A 20,841-nucleotide genomic window follows, 5' to 3' on the forward strand; every position below is an offset into this window, starting at 1 on the left:
CCCTCTTCCCTCTTCCACTTCTACCCTCTTCCCTCTTCCACTTCCGTCCCTCCCTCTCCCTCGCCCTCTCTCCCTGCGTTTGTTTCTATCTCTTGGTCGGTCTTCCTCCGTTCCCCTTATCCCCTATACTTCTGATTTATAATATATATATCTTTCCCTTTACTCTCTACGTCTACTAATGCATAATTTACTCCTGCCTTTCTCTCTCCCACTCTTCCTCTGTACACTATATTTTATTTTTATTAATTTCGGTTTTAAAATCTCGACTTGAAAATTTTCCAACCTGACATTCTTGTTATTGAATTTCCGTCATGAACAAAGAGGGTCATGATAGAGTTTACCTTCAATATTAATGTTTTCTTTCCGCTTTTCCTCTTTCCCCCTCAGTGCTGCTCCTCCTCCTCCTCCTCCTCCTCCACCGTGACCCCTGTATAAGTTATTTTGCTATGTTTATGTATGAAGTTACTTTGTTCTATTCCTGTGTGTGTGTTGTCAGTGTGGTAGAGTTGAAGGTAGTGATGGTGGTGGTTGTGAAGGTGATGGTGTTAGTGTTGTTGTGATGGAAATAATGATGATGAGTATGGGATAACTTTGTTGGTGACGTGGTGATAGTGATGATTGTAATGGTTTTTTTTATAGTGGTGTTGGGGCTAATGGTGATAATGGTAGTGAGGATGGCAATAGAGATACTGGTTGTCTTGTTGTTGTTTATGTTGGTGTTGGTGACGATGATGGTGGTGGTGGTAGTGGTGATGATGGTGGTGGATACAGAAATGGGAATGGCGGTAAACAGTATGGATGTATTAATGGTATAGGTCGCAGTGGTAGGGGTAATGGGTATTGGTGTGAGTTGTTGTTTTTGTTGTTGTTGGTGGTGGTGGTGGTGGAGGTGGTGGTGGTGATGGTGACAGTGATGGCAGTGACGGTGAAAAAAGCAATAAACATCACTTCCATTCACGCGCTGTGCCACAATGACAGAAAACAAATATCCGCATTGACAAATATTAATGTGAGAGGTTAACGCACACGCGGAAATAAATAAACAAAATAAAATACATAACAAAAAGCGACGTCCATGTATGGCACGAGAGAGGTGAACAATATTAAACCTATTTTTTTTCATATTGATTTTTTTGTGTGTGTTTGTGTTTTATTGTGAGAGAGGGTTAAAGGGGAAGAATTACTGACAACCACTCACCCACACACCCACTCACACCCTCACACACACACACACACACACACACACACACACCATCATCTCCCTTAACCCAATGTTCGCTACAGTAAAATAAAAATAAAAACGCATCAGTTCCATCACGATAAAAAAACAAGTCACAAATATTCCACCAACTGAAAATGACAGCAGTGAAAAAAATTACGAAAAAAAAAAGTTAGACAGAAATAAAACGAGGAAAAAATCAACACTCCTTTCCTCTCCTTCCTCCTTCTCCGTCCTTCCTTTTTCCTTCGTCCTCCTTCTAAAATTCTCTTCCTTAATCCTCCTTTCCTCCTTCCAAGTCCCTCTCCCTTCTAACCTCCTCTCCTTGATCTCCTCAGCCTCTCTTCTGATCCTCCCTCCCCCACCCTCCCCCCTAACCCCTCTTTCCTCATTCCTCCCCGCCCTCCTTCATCTCCTCCTTCCTTCCCTTACTCCCTTTCTATCTTCCTGAACTTTGATTAATAGTCCCAGAGCAAAGCAGGGAGGAAGAGGATAGGAGGAGGGAGGGAAGAGGAATGGAGGAGGAGTGAGGAAGGAGAATAGAAGGATAGAGATGAAGAGGAGGAAGAGGAAGAAGAGCATGGAGGAATATGATGTAAATAGAATAGGGTGCAGGAGGGGAGAGAAGAGGAGGAAAGAAATCAGAAAAGAGGATAGGTTAGGGGAGAAGAAAGAAGGAAGGGTGACAGAAGAAAATAAATAAGGAGGAAAAGAAGAAGAAATAATAAGGAAGGAAAGTAAGTGAAGGAGAAAATAAAACTGCAGAGAAGGAACAACAGAAGGAATGGCGGTGAGAGAAGAAAGGATGAATAAAAAAAGGAAGAGATATGAAGAGAAGATTAAACGAGAAATGGAGAGAAAGAAGGAAAGGTCAATTGAATAAAGATCACGAGAGATACGTACAACATGATCCCCCTCCTCCACCTCCTCCACCTCTCACTCCATCTCATCCACCTCCATTTGTATGCATGTGCCTGCCTATCTCTCCCTCCATCTCTCTTGACCCATCTATGTAACCTCGCTATTTCTATCTATCTGTTTACTCCCGGCTGCCCATCACCTCCGCTATCTATCTCATTTGCATTCGCGTTCCCGACGAGTATAAAAAGAACACTAAGAGCACAGGGTCTACTTACAGACTCCCAATCAACATGCAAGGAAAAAACAGTAGCTACGTCTCTCTCTCTCTCTCTTACCCTTTCCCTCTCCCTCTCCCTCTCTCTCTCTCTCTCTCTCTCTCTCTCTCTCTCTCTCTCCCGTGCGCCCGGTAGATCCATTAACGAATAATCTACGTATTCAGATGTGTTGCTCCTTTTTTTTAGTTCACAAGGGGACTACGTTAAAACCTGACACTCCTGCTCTCTGCCTGTGTGTCTGTATGTTTGTTTGTATACCTGTCTAGCAATGTAATTATAAGTTCTCTCTGTTGACCTGTCTGCTCGTCTGTCTATTTGTCATGTATCATCTGTTAATCTGTTTGTCCGCTGTCATTAACCTTGTATTAGTTGTTCATCTCTAACTTATTCCTGCTTCCCCTCTCGTCCTCACACCCTTATTTACTCATCTTCCACCCTTACCTTACTCCTGCTTTTTGCACGCGCCCCTACACCCTCCCTTACCCACTTTCCTCCCTTACTGCCCCGTTCCCACACCCTTCCTTACCCACTAACCTCCTTTTCTCCCGTCTCAACAGTCTCCCTTACCCCCTTTCCTTCCTTCCCCTGCCCTTACACCCTCCCATCCCTACTTTCCTCCCTTACTGCCCCGTTCCCACACCCTTCCTTACCCTACTTTCCTTCCTTCATATCATCCTAACACCCTCCTTTCCTCCACCTCTCCCTTCCTTCCCCATCTTCTCAGTTTCTGCAAGTGGTGATCAGGCGAGGTGTTAAGGAGTGCTTCTGCAGGGGGTGTCACTTGGGGCCTTGAGTGCCAGGCTGGAAGCGGCATTATCCAGGGTGCGACACCTTTACTGCGGCACTAAACCTCTCGCCCGCCCATTAAGCCGCCGGAATCTGTCGTTAGAATCGCCGCGGTGGGTTGCCGGTACAGCTTACGAGAGGCGTGCGTCAATAAATACATACTTAGACGTCCTGTATTGATACGTTGGTTTGGGTGTGTATTTTGATGGTTGTCGTCGTATTTGTTTTCTTCATTTATTTTTCTTCTTGAGTTATAGTTTTGTTAGGAAGGCCTTGTAATAATCGATTCGTCCGTTTGTGTGTACATATTGTGATGGTGGTCGTTATTTTCTTATTTTCTCCAATTATTTTCCACAGTAGCATCTTTTTTTTTTATATCTACCAAGTATTTTTCTTCTGCTCTCTGGCCATGAACAGATTATGAATTGCTTGTAATGATCAATAACCTTCCATCTTGCTTTGATTCGGCAGTTTTAGGAGTTTATATTCTGAAGATTGTCCTGATTTCTCCTATTTTCCCCATATACTTTACCTCTCTCAAGCTCTCTGTAGGTTAGGATGTACTTGTAATAATAGATAACATAAGCCATCCCATCTTGATTCCTCAGGTTTAGGAGTTTATATATTGATGATTGTTCTGATTCTTCTTTTTTAGGTATTTATGAATTGAATGTCGAGGTTTTCGTCTTTCGCATTTTTCTCCCTCCATCTCGTTGGTTCTTTCCTCCTCTCCCTCCTGCACAGCCACCCTCCCTCGGCGCACCCTTCGATCGCCATCTCTTCCCATCTCATCGTTCCGTGCCTCCTTCCGCCTTGGGTTGACTCCTGTTTACGAGAAGCTCAGATTAATGACTCCGCGGTTCATCCTCAGCAGTTTTCATATTTATTATTGTGTGTTAGATTCCTTCGTCCTCTTTATTGTGGCCATTTTTCCTGCAGCCCTCATTCTTGGTCTCCCGCTTATTTTCGTATCTGGCAAGGTGGAAGTTATCAAAGGCTTGCAATAATGAATAACTTAGATCATATTGTTTTAGTTAACTTGCTATAGAATGTTATGTATTTAAAAGTCGTAGGAACATATAGGTCCCTTCTGAGACTGATTCGTATTTTTTGAGGAGCCTTGTAATTAAATAGTTCCTCTTTTCTTCTGTTAATTCTCATATTCTTCCTTTCCCCCTTTCCCTATTTGGACTCATATGAAGTAATGATATTTTTAAATCGACTGTTTCCCTTTACTCTTTATCTCTCTGTTTTCCTCCTCCTATTATTTCCTTCTCTCCTTTTCTATCCAAAGTTTTCTGGAATATATAAATGTAAAACGTAAAATGCTTGGAACCTTAAGAGTCTCAATGAAGTATGTGCCCAGAATAACAAAACAAAAAAAAAAACATGCTTCTTAAAAAACGGGAAAATAGTAAAAAAACGAAAATATATCCAACGCTTTTCAAAAATATATAAAAATTTTGTACTTCCTCAGGATTCGGAGATTTTAAATATTTTTCGAAATCGGAATTACAACATTTTACGAATTTTCTCTGTGTGTGTGTGGGATGTTTTTCTCTGACCCCGATGTGGCAGTAGGATGGCGCGGGGTTCATTTCCTTCCTTTACCCTCCCGCAGGACTCTTCTGTGAACCCTGGAGGATCTTTCCCACACGTGCAGGATACTCGAGGTCATTCTCCTTCCTCTGATTAGATGGGACGGTTCAAGGATCCTACGCGTCTCTCTCAATGGGAAGGATATTTTAGGATTATTGCCCCGCCTTCCTTCCTGAATAAGATCTCCATGAACATTACTTGGTGTCCTATTCGGTGTCCTAAGCCGCTGGAGTGTCCTTCCTTCCCTTGCAGTCTCTTTAGGGGATGAGTTACGCCCACACCAGACGCCAGAGGGAAGGGGAAGGGAAGGCGCCGCTTTTCTCCTTATAAAAAGTACCTCGACCAGCCAACCGTTACCCGGCCAGTCATAAGCAAGTCCTTCCTATCGACCATCCAATATTAAAAATGCTTCCCTTAATAATCCACCCACCATTCTTGCCTAACACTCTTTACACATCTTTCCTTACCTATCTACCCATTCTCCCATTCTTTCCTGACACCCATTACACATCTTTCCTTACCTATCTACCCATTCTCCCATTCTTTCCTAACACCCATTACACATCTTTCCTTACCTATCTACCCATTCTCCCATTACATAAACACTACCATTACACTGATCTCTCCCTTACATAACTATAATAGAAGGAGAGAGAAGATATAAGTGAATAAAACAGAGGCAAGAAGGAAGAACGAACAGCTGTTTCCTCTGAAGTGAACCCAGTTACGTCACTTACCTCAACCATACAATTCTGACCTTACCTTATTCCTACCTTATCCTGTCCCAGAACTCTCCCTTCCCTACTTTCCTCCCTTACTGCCCCATCCCCACAGTCTCCCTTCCTATTTTCCTCTCCTACTGCCCCATCCCCACACTTTCCCCTTCCTATTTTCCTCTCTTACTGCCCCATTCCTTGCTTTCCTCTCTTGCTGCTATTTCTCTCACACCAATCAATTAAATATGTCAACCAAAAGAGGAGGGAGAACATAGAAGTGGATAAGACCAGGGAGAACATATAAGTGGATGCAAGAAGGGAGGAGTAACAGATCTGAGGTGGAACATATTTGCCAGGTTAGCGTGAACGAGATACTACATGAAACAACCTTATCCACCTATTTCCTTTGACGTGAACCTATTTCCGACCAGCCCCTCCAGCCCCTTATCTCTCGTCCCCTGTCAGTGTGAGCCGTGTCCCCCGCCTCGGTCCTTTAATCCTTCCCTTCCAGCTGGTAATCCCTTGCACCCCTATCACAAGTTCGTCCCTCCGCCACGCCTCTATCCCCGCTTCTATCCCCTTCTCTATCCCCCTTCTAGATCCTAATCCCTTGTGTCCCTATCATCTCTTCCACCCCCCCCTCTCTCTCTCTCTCTCTCTTCCTTTCCTTCCCTTTCCTCTCTCTCTTCCTTCATTTTCTTTCCCTTATTGCATCTATTGCCTTCTCTTCCTCTCCCTTCTTGACCTGTATCCCTTGCATTCCTATCACGTTTTGCTTCTCTCTCCTTCTCTCTTCCTTTAATTCCCTTCTCCTTCCTTACCCCTTGCACCCCTCTCACAAGTTCCTCCCCTCTGCCTCTATTCCTTCCTTCCCTCCCTTCTACGTAGCTTAAAATCTCATGTATCACTCTCATCTCTTGCCCCTCTCTCTCTCTCTTCCTCTTCCTACATTGCCCTTTCCTTTTCCCTTGCATCCCTATCACAAGGCCCTCTTCCCTCTATCACTATTTCCTCCTCCTCCCCCTTCCAGCTCCTATCACCTTGTATCTCCTGCCCCTTTCTCTCCACCTCTCCTTTTCTGTTCCTCTTTTTTTGTCCCTTGCATCCCAACACATGTACTCCCCCCCAGGTCTCTATCCCCTCATTCCCCCTTTCTACATGGCTCCATATCTCATGTAGGCCTATCATTTTCACCTCTTGCCTATCGCTCTCCTCCCTTTTCCTTCCCCTTCCTTATCCCTTGCATTCCTAACACAAGTCCCTGTCTCTTGCATCTTTCCCATCTTCTTCCCCCTTTAAATTATCATCCCTACTACTACTACTACTACTCCTACTGCTACAACCACTTCTACTACTACTACTACTACTACTACATTACCACTATAACTACTACCACTGCATCTTTCAATTAATTTTCCTTCCCCTTTCTTATCCTTTGTATCCATATCACAAAATTATTCCCCTTGTTTGTGTCCCCTCCTTCCCCTTGTACAATCCTAATCCCCTTGCATCCCTATCATCTCTTCCCTCTCTCTCTCTCTCCTCCTTAGCCCCTCCCCTTCCTTATCCCTTGCGCCCCCATCATATCACAAGTACCTCCTCCCCTTTCCTAGCTACTTATCCCCTTATATCCCTATGTTCTCTTGCCTCTCCCTCTCCTCCTCTCTTTCTCTTTCCCTCCCCTTGCATCCCTACCACAAGTCCCTCCTTCTACTTGCCTCCCTCTCTCTCTCTTTCCATCTCCCCCTGCCTCCCCATCGCCACTCCCTCCAGCCAGTGAGCGACGCGGCAACAACAGTAATGCAGCACAAGCAACACACACAAAAAAACGCCTCAAAATGGACAAAATATGGGGTGTGCGTGTTCAATTTTCTGCCCGCTGCACCCTGGAGAGTCGGCTGGGCTGGGCAGCATTTCCAAGCGGGGCGATATAGTTTTCCCTCCTTTTTACTTCTTCTTCTTTAAGGCTCTCGTGCCGCTGATATTTCCCGGTTATGAACAGGGATGTGAAGTCATAAAAAGCTAACTTTACGCCGGCGCAGACTCGCAACAAAATCTGTATGACGTGAATGCAATCTGTTAGGCCGCGCGCACTTCCCCGCCGCTATTTGCTCAGTTTTCAGCGTTTTCAGGGAGACGGGAATCCGGTGCTCGCTGCCGTGGGTTAGCGCTGCAGAATCACATCGTAGTTAACGTTACTTTTCCATCGCTTTCAACGTACACATTTTTTTTTCAGTTATACGAAACTTAAAAGCACTTGTTATACTTTCAAATGAGTAGAATGTCAGTGGGTAAATTCTCAAAGCCCAGGAGTAATACATGAAAACAATGCAATTATTATCATTAGTATTATTATTATTAGTAGTAGTAATAGTATTTGTCATGAATGGCTTTATTATCACTGTTATCGTATTATAACATTTACTACTACTACTTTTACTACACTACTACTACTACTCCTACTGCTACAACCATTTCTACTACTACTACTACTACTACTACTTTACCACTATAACTACTACCACTGCTGCTGTTCCTACTTCCTGGACATTTCATTGGCCATTACGACAAGGAATAATTACATTAACGCCCTCTACACACGATTAAGAAGATAAACGAGCAATCTAACTACTTGCTAGTGATTCTCTCTCTCTCTCTCTCTCTCTCTCTCTCTCTCTCTCTCTCTCTCTCTCTCTCTCTCTCTCTCTCTCTCTCTCTCTCTCTCTCTCTCTCTCTAATGGCTTCACTTTCTTTATTCCGTTCCACTAACTAACGACAATTTGTATCGCGACTCGAGGAAATAATGGTATATACTAAACTCTCTCTCTCTCTCTCTCTCTCTCTCTCTCTCTCTCTCTCTCTCTCTCTCTCTCTCTCTCTCTCTCTCTCTCTCTCTCTCTCTCTCTCTCTCTCTCTCTCTCTCTCTCTCTCTCTCCCGGACCCTCAAGCGAACAATTTCTGACTGCGAGCGAGAATTTATTTGGCCACACGAATGAGAGTTTTGCAATGGGTTTTTGGGAGGGAAAGAGAGGGACCAAGAGCCGAATGAAGGAGAGGAGCAAGAGGAGGAGGAGGAGGAGGAGGAGGAGGAGGAGGAGGAGGAGGAGGGGGAGGAGGAGGAGGAAGGAATTAAGTGATCGGGTGTATGATTAAGATAGACACAGACTGACAGGAGGAGGAGGAGGAGGAGGAGGAGGAGGAGGAGGCTTAAGAGACGTAAACAAACCTCGGAAGTGTGTGGAATAAATGGGACAGAAATAGAAAGATATATTGTGCATTGTTCTGCTTCACTATCTAACACACACACACACACACACACACACACACACACACACACACACACACACACACACACACACAAACATATACAGAAAAACAACAGCATCGACCGAGTAATCCTACATCAGTCTGTTGCACATTGCGTCTGCCTGTCTGTCAGTCTACCAGTAACGCGTGTCTGTGTAGCTGTCAGCCGTGTCTGTTCGCTTATCTCTTGCATCTGCCGGGCTCACCTATCTGTCCGGCGCAGGTGTGTGTGTGTACAGGTGTGTGTTTGCAGGTGTGTTTATTTACGTTGTCCATGCGAGCAGAAAGCGTGTTGTGTCCGGTGTAGCTAATCTGGGAAATGCAGCAATTAATTTCGTGTCCATTACGTGTGTGTGTATGTATGTGTGTGTGTGTGTGTGTGTGTGTGTGTGTGTGTGTGTTTATGAGCGGTTATCTGTAAAATTACCATATCTCTTGCTCTTTCATTATTTCCTTTATCATAACTGTCTTCACATTTCTTTCACCTGTTTATCCCTAAGATTCCTCCTCTTCTTCATCGTCTTTATTTTCGCAGCTTTACCATTTTCTCTCTCAATCCATCACCCACTCGCTCAATGCTTGTCTGTCTCCCTTGCAAGCGAAAAGGGAGAGCAATAGAGAAAGAGTTGGGAAGAGGGAAAAACAGAATAAGAGAGAGAGAGAGAAAGAGAGAGAGAGAACGAGGCATGGGAGCGAAAAAAATCAACAGTAATTCACAGTCGCATTCTAAAAGCACTTTGCACTTCGTCGGCGCTGTTTTCCACTTTGCAAAATATCGCTCGTGCTTTATTTCCTGCTATGGACGCGTGCATTATTCAGCTGTCGATACTCCTGCTGCTGCTGCTACTACTACTACTACTACTACTACTACTACTACTACTACTACTGCTACTACTACTACTACTACTACTTCTACAACCACCACCTCTACCACTACTACTGCTGCTGTTGCTACTACTGCTACTACTACGACTGCTACTACTGCTACTACTTCTACTACTACTACTCCTAAGACTACTACTACTACTATTACTACCACCTCTACCACTATTACTGCTGCTGCTGCTACTACTGCTACGACTTCTACTACTGCTACTACTTCTACTACTACTACTCCTAAGACTACTACTACTACTACTACTACTACTTCTACTACCACCACCTCTACCACTACTACTGCTGCTGCTACTACTGCTACTACTACGACTTCTATTACTACTACTACTACGACTATTATTACCATATTCCCGCTACACACATTTCTCTCTTCCAAAGTAAAACATATTCACTTGCTTTTCCATTTTCCCAAAATTTTGGTTGCCACTCATATGCACGCATAGAAAAACGGTGACAGATGAAACCAAATCTCTCTCTCTCTCTCTCTCTCTCTCTCTCTCTCTCTCTCTCTCTCTCTCTCTCTCTCTCTCTCTCTCTCTCTCTCTCTCTCTCTCTCGACAAAGATGCTGAATTTCGTGCATTTAACTGAAAATACGAGTGTGTGTGTGTGTGTGTCTGTGTGTGTGTGTGTGTGTGTGTGTGTGTGTGTGTGTGTGTGTGTGTGTGTGTGTGTGTGTGTGTGTGTGTGTGTGTGACGGTAAACAGTCGCTCCTCATGAGAGATCGCGCGAGGCCGTGATATCAGTCTTCGATACGTCTCGTTTTTCTTATTTTCTCCTTTCTTTTTAGTCTCAAGTCTCCTCCACTCCCGTTTTCTTTAAGAGTGGCACGATATGAAGAAGGAAAAGGAGGAGGGGGAGAAGGAAGAGGAGGATGGAGAAGAGTGAACATGAGAGGATGAAAAGGAGGATGAGAAACAGGAGGAATATACATGAGAAAGTGAAAATCAGAGAGGAAGAGAAAGTAAAGGAGGGCAGGAGACCGTGATGGAATATATGACTTTCTATTTCTCAGCGTTACTTCCACCGCCTCACCCACTCCATCCTGCTCTCCACCCAAAAGAAGCAGAAATAAGCCTGCTTCACCTGACTTACCTTGACGCTCTGGCACAAGGCTTCAGAGGAACACAGGGAGCCGGAAAAACGGAAGCTTGACTCCTCGGAAAGCATGCATGAACCTCACAAACGAAAAGAGAGAGAGAGAGAGAGTGTGTGAGTGTGTGTGTGTGTGTGTGTGTGTGTGTGTGTGTGTGTGTGTGTGTATTTACGTAGTTAGGACGAATGGGGTTTTCTTTCATGTATTATTTTGTTAATATTCCTTCACTTCATTTTAATATTCTTTTTTCTTTCTTCTCGCTCTTTTAGTTATTTATATCATGGCTTTTTCTCGCTCTCTTCATTCATCAGTCCTTTCCTAATCCCTCTTCACCGTTTCCAATCCCCTTTCATTCATCCCTCCCACACATTCTAACAATCTCCTCGTGTGTTCTATTCTTATTATTCCTTCACTACATTTTCATCCTCTTTTCCTTTCAGCTTCCTCGTTTCATTACCTCCATTATCTCCTTCCTTGCTCTTTCCATTCATCACTCCTTTCCTAATCCCTTCCCCCGTTTCCAATCTCCTTTCACTCATCCCTCCCACTCACTCTCTTACTCTCCCTTCCCCTCTCTCCCAACCTCCCTCTTACCCTCTCTTCCTCTCCATACCACCCTCTTACCCCCCTTCTCCCTCCCTTCCTCTCTCCCTCTAAACAATGCCACCCCGGGTCACCCCTTCTCCCTCCTTCTCTCACAGGTAATCTAACACCAGGTGAACCAAACCAGAGCCGTTGTTCAGGTTGGGTTTTAATCACAAGCCCTCGCGAACCCAAGGCTTCTTAGGTTACACAATGAGGGGAAATGAGGAGAGGAGAGAGGAGTGGGAAAGAGGGTAGTGAGGGGAGGTTAGGGGAGTGAGAGAGAGAGAGGAAAGGTGAGGGAAGGTGTGAGGATTGAGGAGAAAGAGAAGAGAAGAGAGGGGAGTGAAGGCAGAGAAGGAAAGTAGAAGGGAGTGAAAGCAAATAAGGAGAGTAGAGAGGAGGGGAAATAAAGTAGAGGGGAATGTTTAGAAAGAAAGTAGAGGGGAATGAGGGGAAAGAGGAAACTAAAGAAGGGATAGGGCAAATGCGGAGAGGAGAGGAGAGTAAGGGGAAAGAAGGGGAGTAGAGGGAAGTGAAGAAAAAAAGGGTGTGAAGGAAAATAAAAAATGTGAGGAAAACAAAAGCTTATGTAAGATAGAGAAGACAGAGGAGATGAGAGGAAAGAGGAGAGGAGAGGGAAAGTAAGGGGAGGGAGAGTGGAGGGAAAGGGAAAAGAGAGGATGTAAGGAGAGATGGTTTGTTTGACGTCATTTGGAGTGATGATGTAATAGGAGAGAGAGAGAGAGAGAGAGAGAGAGAGAGAATATAAACAAACAAAAATACAATATAATGACCTTTTCCGTTACATAAGTAGGGAAACAAGAAACAAAAGAAGAGAAACAAGATAATGGATGGTAAAATAGGAAGTGAAGGGGTCAAAGGAGGAGCAAGGGGAGGAGAGAGAAGCAACGTCAATGAGAGAGAGAGAGAGAGAGAGAGAGAGAGAGAGAGAGAGAGAGAGAGAGAGAGAGAGAGAGAGAGGGGGGGGGGGGGGGGGGGAATGGTAAGCAAAGTGAGGCATGGGAACAGGAGGAGGAGGAAGAGCAGGAGGAGGAGGGGGAGGGGGAGGAGGAGGAGGAGGAGGAGGAGGTGTGGTAAGAAGATAAGAGAAGGATGGAAGGGGATGAAGAATTAGAACAGATGGAGCAATGAAAGGATGAGGGAAAGGGACCTGGGAGATAAGAGGAGGGGAGAACGAGAGGAGGGAAGAGATGAAAACAGAGAGTTGAAACGAAGAGGAAGAGACAGGGAGGGAAGAAAGCAAGGAATCAGAAGAGAAGGGAAGGGATGGGAAGGGAACATAAGGGGAGAGAAGCAAGGAGACAGAAATTATATGAGGGAGGGAAGATAATGAGACAATATGGAGAGAGAGAGAGAGAGAGAGAGAGAGAGAGAGAGAGAGAGTAATGGATGGGCGTGTTGATGGGAGTGAAGTGGTTAGTCATGTTTTGCGTTACGTGGTGATGATGGGAGTGAAAAAAATAAGAGTAAATAGATAGAGGCATGAAATCTGATGACGTTTAAAAATATGGATGTACGTGGAAATGAGATATGGATCGAACCCCCCGGCACACACACCTTAGTTATTTTTTTATAGATTCACTGACCTAATTATATATTCTGGCGACAGTCCACACAAAGCTAGCAAGACGCATTACCTGAAAAGAAAAGAAAAAATATGAATACAATACAAAGACACGGAGAACAACACAACAACAGCAAAAACAGCAAAACTAAACTAAAACATCCAAAACTTGACGCATAGCACTCGGAGGGTGCACACCTCCGCCAAAGATCGTCCTGAAAATTGGTATGGGCATCAAATGTGATCCTATGCATCATATGGAAGCATTTGTTTCGCAATTTGATGAAATTCTATTTTTTTGGAAACTTTGATCTTGTAGGCGAACTTTTCGAGGTCAAGGTCAAAGGTCAAGGTCAAGGCCATGCAAGGTGCATCTTTCCATGAGCTAAAATACGAACCAAAACTGAAGTCTCTACGATGACGAGAACCGAAGTTATGGCCAATGTTACGTTTTGTGCGACCTTGACCTTGACCTTTGACCTTTGACATTAAAAATTTGATGGGTTCTATTGTGGATGGACACGAAGCTTCCCTGAAAGCATTTGTTTCGAAATTTGATGAAATTCTATTTTTTGGCAGCTATTTTTGGCGAACTTTTCGAGATCAAGGTCAAAGGTCAAGGTCCAGGCGATGCAAGATGCGTCTTTCCATGAGCTAAAATATGAACCAAGTCTGAAGTCTCTACGATGACAAGAACCGAAGTTATGGCCAATCTGACGTTTTGTGTGACCTTGACCTTGACCTTTGACGTTTGACATAAAAAAGTAATGGGTTCTATTCTGGATGGACAAGGTGCATCATATGGAAGCATTTGTTTCGAAATTTGATTAATTCAATTTTTTTTGGAGACGTTGACGTTGGGCGAAATTTTCGAGGTCAAAGTAAAATGTCAAGGTTAAGGCCATGCAAGGTGCGTCTTTCCATGAGCTAAAATATGAACCGAGTCTGAAGTCTCTACGATGAAGAGAACCGAGGTTATGGCCAATCTGACGTTTTGTGCGATCTTGACCTTGACCTTTGACCTTTGACATAAAAAAAAAAATAATGAGTTATCTTCTGGATGGACACGAAGCTTCCCTGAAAAAATGGTTTAGATATCCGCAAAATTGGGCACAGGAGACTGCTCACGAACAAACAAACAAATAAATAAACATACTGACCGGACCGAAAAAAATAACCTCCTCCCAACTTTGTTGGCGTAGGTAATAATGGACGCAGCACCACGGAAAAACACCACATAAAGTATAATGACGAAGATTCACTTAAAAAAATTCAATTAATATACAGTTCAGCTTCATTAAGGCACACATTATTAAACTGTATCCTTGTCACCCTCAGAAAAGGCTAACTCAGGCACAGAGGATCCGACCTGGGTGTGGACGAGAGGGCAAATGGAGATGGTGGAAAAAAAAAAGAGTAAAAAATATTATTCAGAAGAGGTGAATGTGTTTACTGATTCATGAAGGACTGGCTTCGTGTGGGAGGCGATGTCTGGGCAAGGAAAGTAAAGGGAAAAGGAAAAATAAGAAAAGGGAAAAAGGGAGGGAGAGTAGAGGCGTATATGTTAACGACGGGTTATATTATTCAGAGAAACTATCATAATCATATATAAATTATTACTAAGGTTGTCTCATAATTTATCTTGAAGTAGTCTTGAAGCCTGTGTAGAAGTCGTCAAAATGTTCTGAATGAAAAAAGGACACTGAAAGGATATAAAAGAAGACAGAAAAAGCCAAATTAGTTCCGTAGATGTCTCGGTGGTCAGACCTTGAAGGAGTGAAAGCCGGAGGGACGAGGCAAGACATGACACCATAATTAGGGTTTCTATGGGCTTCGGGCTAAAAATAGACCATCATTATTCCTAGCTTTCTTAGTCGTGTGTGTATGCTCGTGTGTGTGTGTATGTGTGTGTGTGTGTGTGTGTGTGTGTGTGTGTGTGTGTGTGTGTGTGTGTGTGTGTGTGTGTGTGCGTGCGTGCGTGTGTGTGTGTGTGTGTGTGTGTGTGTGTGTGTGTGTGTGTGTGTGTTCAGTCATCAGCACTTTTCCTCCCTTGACGAGACAAAATATCCCGTGAATAACCAAACTTTCTCTCCCTTGCAGGAGGCGCCACGCTCCGCCGCCATCACCCCCACACCTGCCGCCACCATTGCCGCCGCCGCCGTAGTCTCCACCTCGCCTCATCTCGGGGTCAGGGTGGATGTGACCTCTCCCCGCCCAGCATGAGCCGCCCCCCGAGAAGTGTGACCCCTAGGCTCGGCGTGCGGGGCCCCCCGGCCAGCCTGAGGCCCCAGGCCGCGCACTGACGCCCTCCTGTATCGGGGGCAAGGCGTGGGTGGCGCGGGTGGCGCGGCGCGAGGCCCTGACCATCGGGCGACTTGCTGAGGCTGCGCGGGGCGGCCATGAGACGCTAGGGCTGGCCGGGGGGAGGAGAGCAGCCCGGGGCAGCCATGCACACGCCGGCGATGGCCTTGGCTGCGGGGACCCGCCCGTCCACCCACCCGCGAGCGACTGGCCATCACGCCCTGGTCCTCGGCGGGGCGTGACGTGCCGGCGCCGCCGCCGCAGCAGCATGAGCCTCGCGTGGGTGGTGTGGGCCGCGGTGGCCAGCGCCGGGGTGAGCGGCGGCCACCCTGACCAGGTGCTGAGCCGCACCGTCAACACCAAATACGGCCAGGTGCAGGGCTTTATCCGCCACCACGCCAAGCACCCGCTGCCGCCCGTCGACGTGTTCCTCGGCGTGCCCTACGCCTCCCCGCCGCTCGGGGACGGCCGCTTCACCCCCACCAGCAGCCCGCTGCCCTGGGACAATGTGCGCCGCTGCACCGAGCGGCCACCAGCCTGCCCGCAGCCCCTGCCGCCCCCGCCCTACGAGGACGACAACGAGATCCCTGCCCGTGCCGCCCAGCTGGCCTCCCTCAGGCGGCTTCTGGAGCGACAGAGCGAGGACTGCCTCTACCTCAACATCTACAGCCCCCACGACGGTACGTACACACACACACACACACACACACACACACACACACACACACACACACACACAATGAACCCTATACCTGTTCGCCAACATCACGTACAAATTAAAAGGCGCCGAAGCTCCGCAGCCGAGAAATTGTGCTTTAATTTGCTGCCAAGGAATGTGGAGGCGAGACGGCGTTTGTGTCGACGGCAGGCGCGGGGAGGAAACTGAGGACCCGGCGCGGCCATTACTGTCCCCGAGGCCCCGAGACGAGCACGGAGGAGGAGGAGGAGGAGGAGAAAGGAAGAGGAAAAACACGGAGAGGAGACGACGAAAGAAAGGTCAGCCCGAGGAGGAAGACTGACGGAGCAGACTTGAAGCATCAGTATTATCCGCAAACTCTTAATTAAAAACACGGAGGGAAGAGAACGAATCACCATCAACGTCAAAGAAGTTTAATTACAAAGTCTTAGAACAACTTAGAAGTAACAAATAGACGCTACCTCTAGATACTTTTCCCTAAAACAATCCTCCTAAAAATCTATAGCCTCGAAAATATACAGTAACGGGGAGGTGTTTAAAACGTTTCTGGTGCGTTGTATGAGCGTTGTGCAATGCGTAGGCTTATTCATTCACTTCGTTTATTATTCATTTATTCCATTTATTCTCACTTGTATTTTGAGCAACCCAACCATGCATTGTCTCTCCAGTTTGTACGTATAACTCTCTCTCTCTCTCTCTCTCTCTCTCTCTCTCTCTCTCTCTCTCTCTCTCTCTTTTCTAAGGTTAAAGGCATCATCCAGCTCACCTTTAATGCATTCATGAGGTCAGAGGTCACTAAAGGTCATGATCAGGTGACCCATAACACAAAAAGGTCATCTTGATTTCTTTTTTTTTTGATTGTTTGGATTTTATGTTGGATTGACTTAGTTTTAAAAGATCAGGTCAGGTCATAGCATTGTGTGAGGGACTGCGTGGGTCATCTTTGCGCCATGTCAGGTCAAGTCAGGTCAGATCAAGATGTACCGTGAAGCCATACCATGTTACGTCTAATACACCTTTCCCTCATAGCATATCGCTTTAGCCACACTCTCAAGCCACATCCCATTAAGTCAGTCATACCGTTCTCTCACGTCCCATCACATCAAGCACCTCTCTGTTACACCCCATCACATCAGCTACTCTTTTACGTCACATCCCATCACGATAGCCACACCTTCCCGTCACATCCCTTCACGTCAGTTATATTTTTAAGCCACATCACGCATACGCCACACCTTTTCACCCCACCTTCCCATCACATCCCTTCACATTAGCTACTCTTTTACGCCACATCCCATCGCGTCACCCACATCTCTACGCCACATCCCATCACACCCCATCACAATAGCCACACCTTCTCATCCCACCTTCCCGGGTAATCCCATCACATCAGCTACTCTTTCACGTCACATCCCATCACGTCAACCACACCATTCCGTCACATCCCATCACGCCAGCCACACCTCCGGGTCACACCTTTTTTGAGCTTAAATTTCCCGCCATTAGTCTCTCGCGGCGCCCCACACGCGGCTAAACTTTGATAATCAAGTCTGAGGTGCGAGGAAGACTTGTTTATTTTTCGTATTAGGACGCAAGCAAGTTTACCAACCGAGCCCCGTCCACCGCCACTCATCGGCCTCTTCTTCCTCTTTTTCTTCCTCCTCCTCCTCCTCCTCCTCTTTCTCTTCTTCTTCATCATGCTTTTCCTTTTCCTTTTCTTTTTTCTCTTCTTTTGTCTTCTTTCTTCTTCTTTCTCTCCCTTTTTCATATTCTTCTTCTTTTTCTACTTCTTCTTTTCTTCTTCTTTTTCTTCTCCTTCTCCTTTTTCTCTTTCTTCTTCTTTTTCCTCCTTTTCCTATCCTTCTTTCCCTTCCTCTTCCTATTTTCTCCTCGTATTTGCTTCTCTTTCACATCCACCTATTCGTCAACTGTTTGCTTTGTCCTCTTTCTTGTCTTCTCTCAATCAAAAGCAAATAGAGAAGCAGAGAGAGAGAGAGAGAGAGAGAGAGAGAGAGAGAGAGAGAGGATTAGTGAATCTCCTCTCCCAGCCAGTGCATCCTTCTCTCTCTCTCTCTCTCTCTTTTTATTTAAACAGGGGTTACAGAAGATTGTGCTAAAGTTGAAGGTTTTAAGCTTCATCTATCTATAGCTACATACAAGACACACATTGAATTACTGCCTAGAAGTCCTAATCCAGCTGCTCACCTCCCGCTTGAAGTCTTGAAGTGACGCGCGATGGTGGAGGTCGGTGTGGCGAACAAGCTGGTTCCACAGGCGGCTGTAGCAGGGCTGGAAGGAGCGGAAGTGGTGTTCTGTCCTGGAGAAGGGTACAGCCACTTGTTCCTGTCTGTGGGGTGCTGCTCGGGTGGAGTGTATGAGGGTTGGGGGCGCGGGGAGCTTGAGAGCTGCTAGGTGGGGTGTGTTTAGGTTGTGTGCCTTGAACATTACACACAGGCCTGCCACATCCCTACGCTCCTGGAGAGGTTGCAGGGAGCCACGCGCGTGCTGAGGACCTGTGCGCTGTATCAGACGCTGGGCTCTGGCCTGGACGCGATCCAGCGTTGCAAGGTAGGATGGAGGGCAGGAGGACTAGGCGAGGGGGGAGTACTCCATGAGGGGGCGTACTTGTGCCTTGTAGAGCACCTCTGTCCGTTTGGCGTCAAGTAGATGGGAGATGCGCCGTACACAGCTGTGTTTCCATGCTGCATTTTTTTATATTTTTTTAGCATGGTTGGTGAAGGAGAGTCCCGCGTCGAACTCCACTCCGAGAATGGAGATGGAGTCTTGAAGGGGTAGCGTTTTCCCCTCCGGTTGTATCCCAGGCCCGGCTAGATTGTTGATATCTCGCCTGCGGGATATTACCATTGCTTGTGTTTTGTCAGGGGCCTGGGTGACTTGCCAGCAGCCGCTCCAGGCGACAATTTTGTCGAGTGCCATGTTGATACGACGCACTGTGCCTTGCCAGTCCTGTCTGTCGCTGGTGAAGGCAAGGGTGCAGTCGTCAGCGTACGCCTGGGCCTCAGGGATGAGCTGGAGAATGTCATTGAAATAAACATTCCAAAGTAGAGGCCCTAGTACGCTGCCCTGGGGCACGCTTGCATTGATGGGGTGCTGGCTTGAGGTGTGGCCGTTAATCACCACCTGTAACGCCCTGTCCTGAGGTAGTCCCCAATGAGTTGCAGGAGGGCGCCTCGCACACCTAGGCTCTTCAGCTTGGCGATGAGGCCTTGGTGCCAAACCCTGTCGAAGGCTCCGGCTATGTCAAGAGCCACGACGAAGGTGTCGAGTCCCCTGTCCAGCGAGTGGTTCCATGAGGCAGAGTTAAGGAGCAGCAGGTCTGCAGCAGATCTTCCCTGATGGAAGCCGAATTGCTTGGAGTTGAGGAGATGGTGGACATCGAGGAAGGCCGTGAGTTTGGTTGTTATAAGGGACTCCAAGATATTCCCAACAGCGGAGAGGAGGGATACTGGGCGGTAGTTCTTTGGGTCCTGTTTGCCTTTTTTCTTGTATATGGCCACCACTCTTGCTTTCTTCCAAAGTGTGGGCCACTTGGAGGTGGAAAGGATGTTATTGAAGATGGTGGTAAGTGGTAGGGCGAGCTGGCCAGCGCATCTTTTTAGCAGGTGAGGGCTGATGTTGTCAGGCCCTAGGGCTTTCTTGGGGTCTATTTGCAGCAGCAGATTTTTTACCTCCTCTGTGGTGACAGTGAGACTCTCCAGAGAGGCCCTGGTGAGGGATGGCAGCTTCGGGGGGGCACGGAGGGGATCCGGTACTGACATTTTGGAAGAGAAGTGGGCCGCCAGTAGCTCCGCCTTGTCTTTGTCGCGCATAGCCACTGACCCATCTGACCAGACGAGGGGTGGGATGGCGTTGTCGGCTGAGAGGCCTTGTTGTTGTTTCACTCCACTCCACCACTCCTTGCTACCCACAGACTGGCCGCTGAGCTTGGTCTTCATTACCTCCTTCCAGCGTTGTATAGCCTGTTTTTGCACCCGGCTCATGTTCTTGCAGGCTTCTCTGTGTAAGGTTTTATTATGCTGAGAAGGATGGGACTTGTAACGCAGCCAAGCCCTACTCTTGGTGTCCGCGGCTATCCTGCACTGATAGCGCTCTCTCTCTCTCTCTCTCTCTCTCTCTCTCTCTCTCTCTCTCTCTCTCTCTCTCTCTCTCTCAGCTCCCCTCGCCAACCCTTTTTTTCCATGTCATTAAGTTTTTATGGAACATTTTATTGATCCGTTATTTTATTTTTCCTCGTCACATCAAATTAATAAACACTTTTTAATACCACATTCCCTTACAATTCCCTCATTCACCTCCACCCTCCCCTTCTCTTCCCTCCCCTCCTCTCTCCTCCCCTACCCTCCCCTCCCTTCCCCTCCTCTCCCCTCCTCTCCTCTCCTCTCCCTTCACCTCACCTCACCCCTTACACAGCCTTCACGTCACGCCCATTTTTACCGTTTATTATTCATTTTCAAACATATTCAACTATTATTTTCCTTCTATGCATCGCCTCTACATTTCTACACTGCTTTTCAACGGTCAATTAATGCATAAGTTTATTTTACTTCGACTCTGAATGTCTACTCGTATATATAGGGTTTGTTCATGCTCTCTACTAGGCGATGTAAATTAGTGCATAAATAATAGTTTTTGTTTTATATTCATTACTCAGTAGAAGAAAAGTCACTGTTGATACGTTATTTATATCCTGCTAAAACTACTCTATTCGAATCAATAATTGCTTCTTTGTGTTTCCTGATACATTTTTGAAGGGTTATGTTAAGCTATTACTTTCTCTAATACAAATTTCGCCTGTTTTGTGTTTTTGATATTTTTTAAAAATATAATCACAACTAAACTCCTCATCACAACTAAACTTCTCATGAAATCAATCTGTTTCCAAGTTTTAAATATCACAAC

At 46.2% G+C, this 20,841-nt stretch overlaps 1 protein-coding gene across 1 annotated transcript in view; it reads left to right on the forward strand.

The window, feature by feature from the left end:
* Nucleotides 1-20,841, forward strand: part of LOC126980460 (neuroligin-2-like) — a 143,365-nt gene that overhangs the window by 65,778 nt on the left and 56,746 nt on the right. Inside the window, exon 2 of the mRNA XM_050830382.1 lies at nt 15,024-15,904. Coding sequence (XP_050686339.1) covers nt 15,493-15,904 — 412 coding nt within the window. The 5' untranslated portion in view covers nt 15,024-15,492. The remainder of the gene's footprint in view (nt 1-15,023; nt 15,905-20,841) is intronic.

Source organism: Eriocheir sinensis, chromosome 44 (assembly GCF_024679095.1).
Source record: "Eriocheir sinensis breed Jianghai 21 chromosome 44, ASM2467909v1, whole genome shotgun sequence".
Taxonomy (NCBI): domain Eukaryota; kingdom Metazoa; phylum Arthropoda; class Malacostraca; order Decapoda; family Varunidae; genus Eriocheir; species Eriocheir sinensis.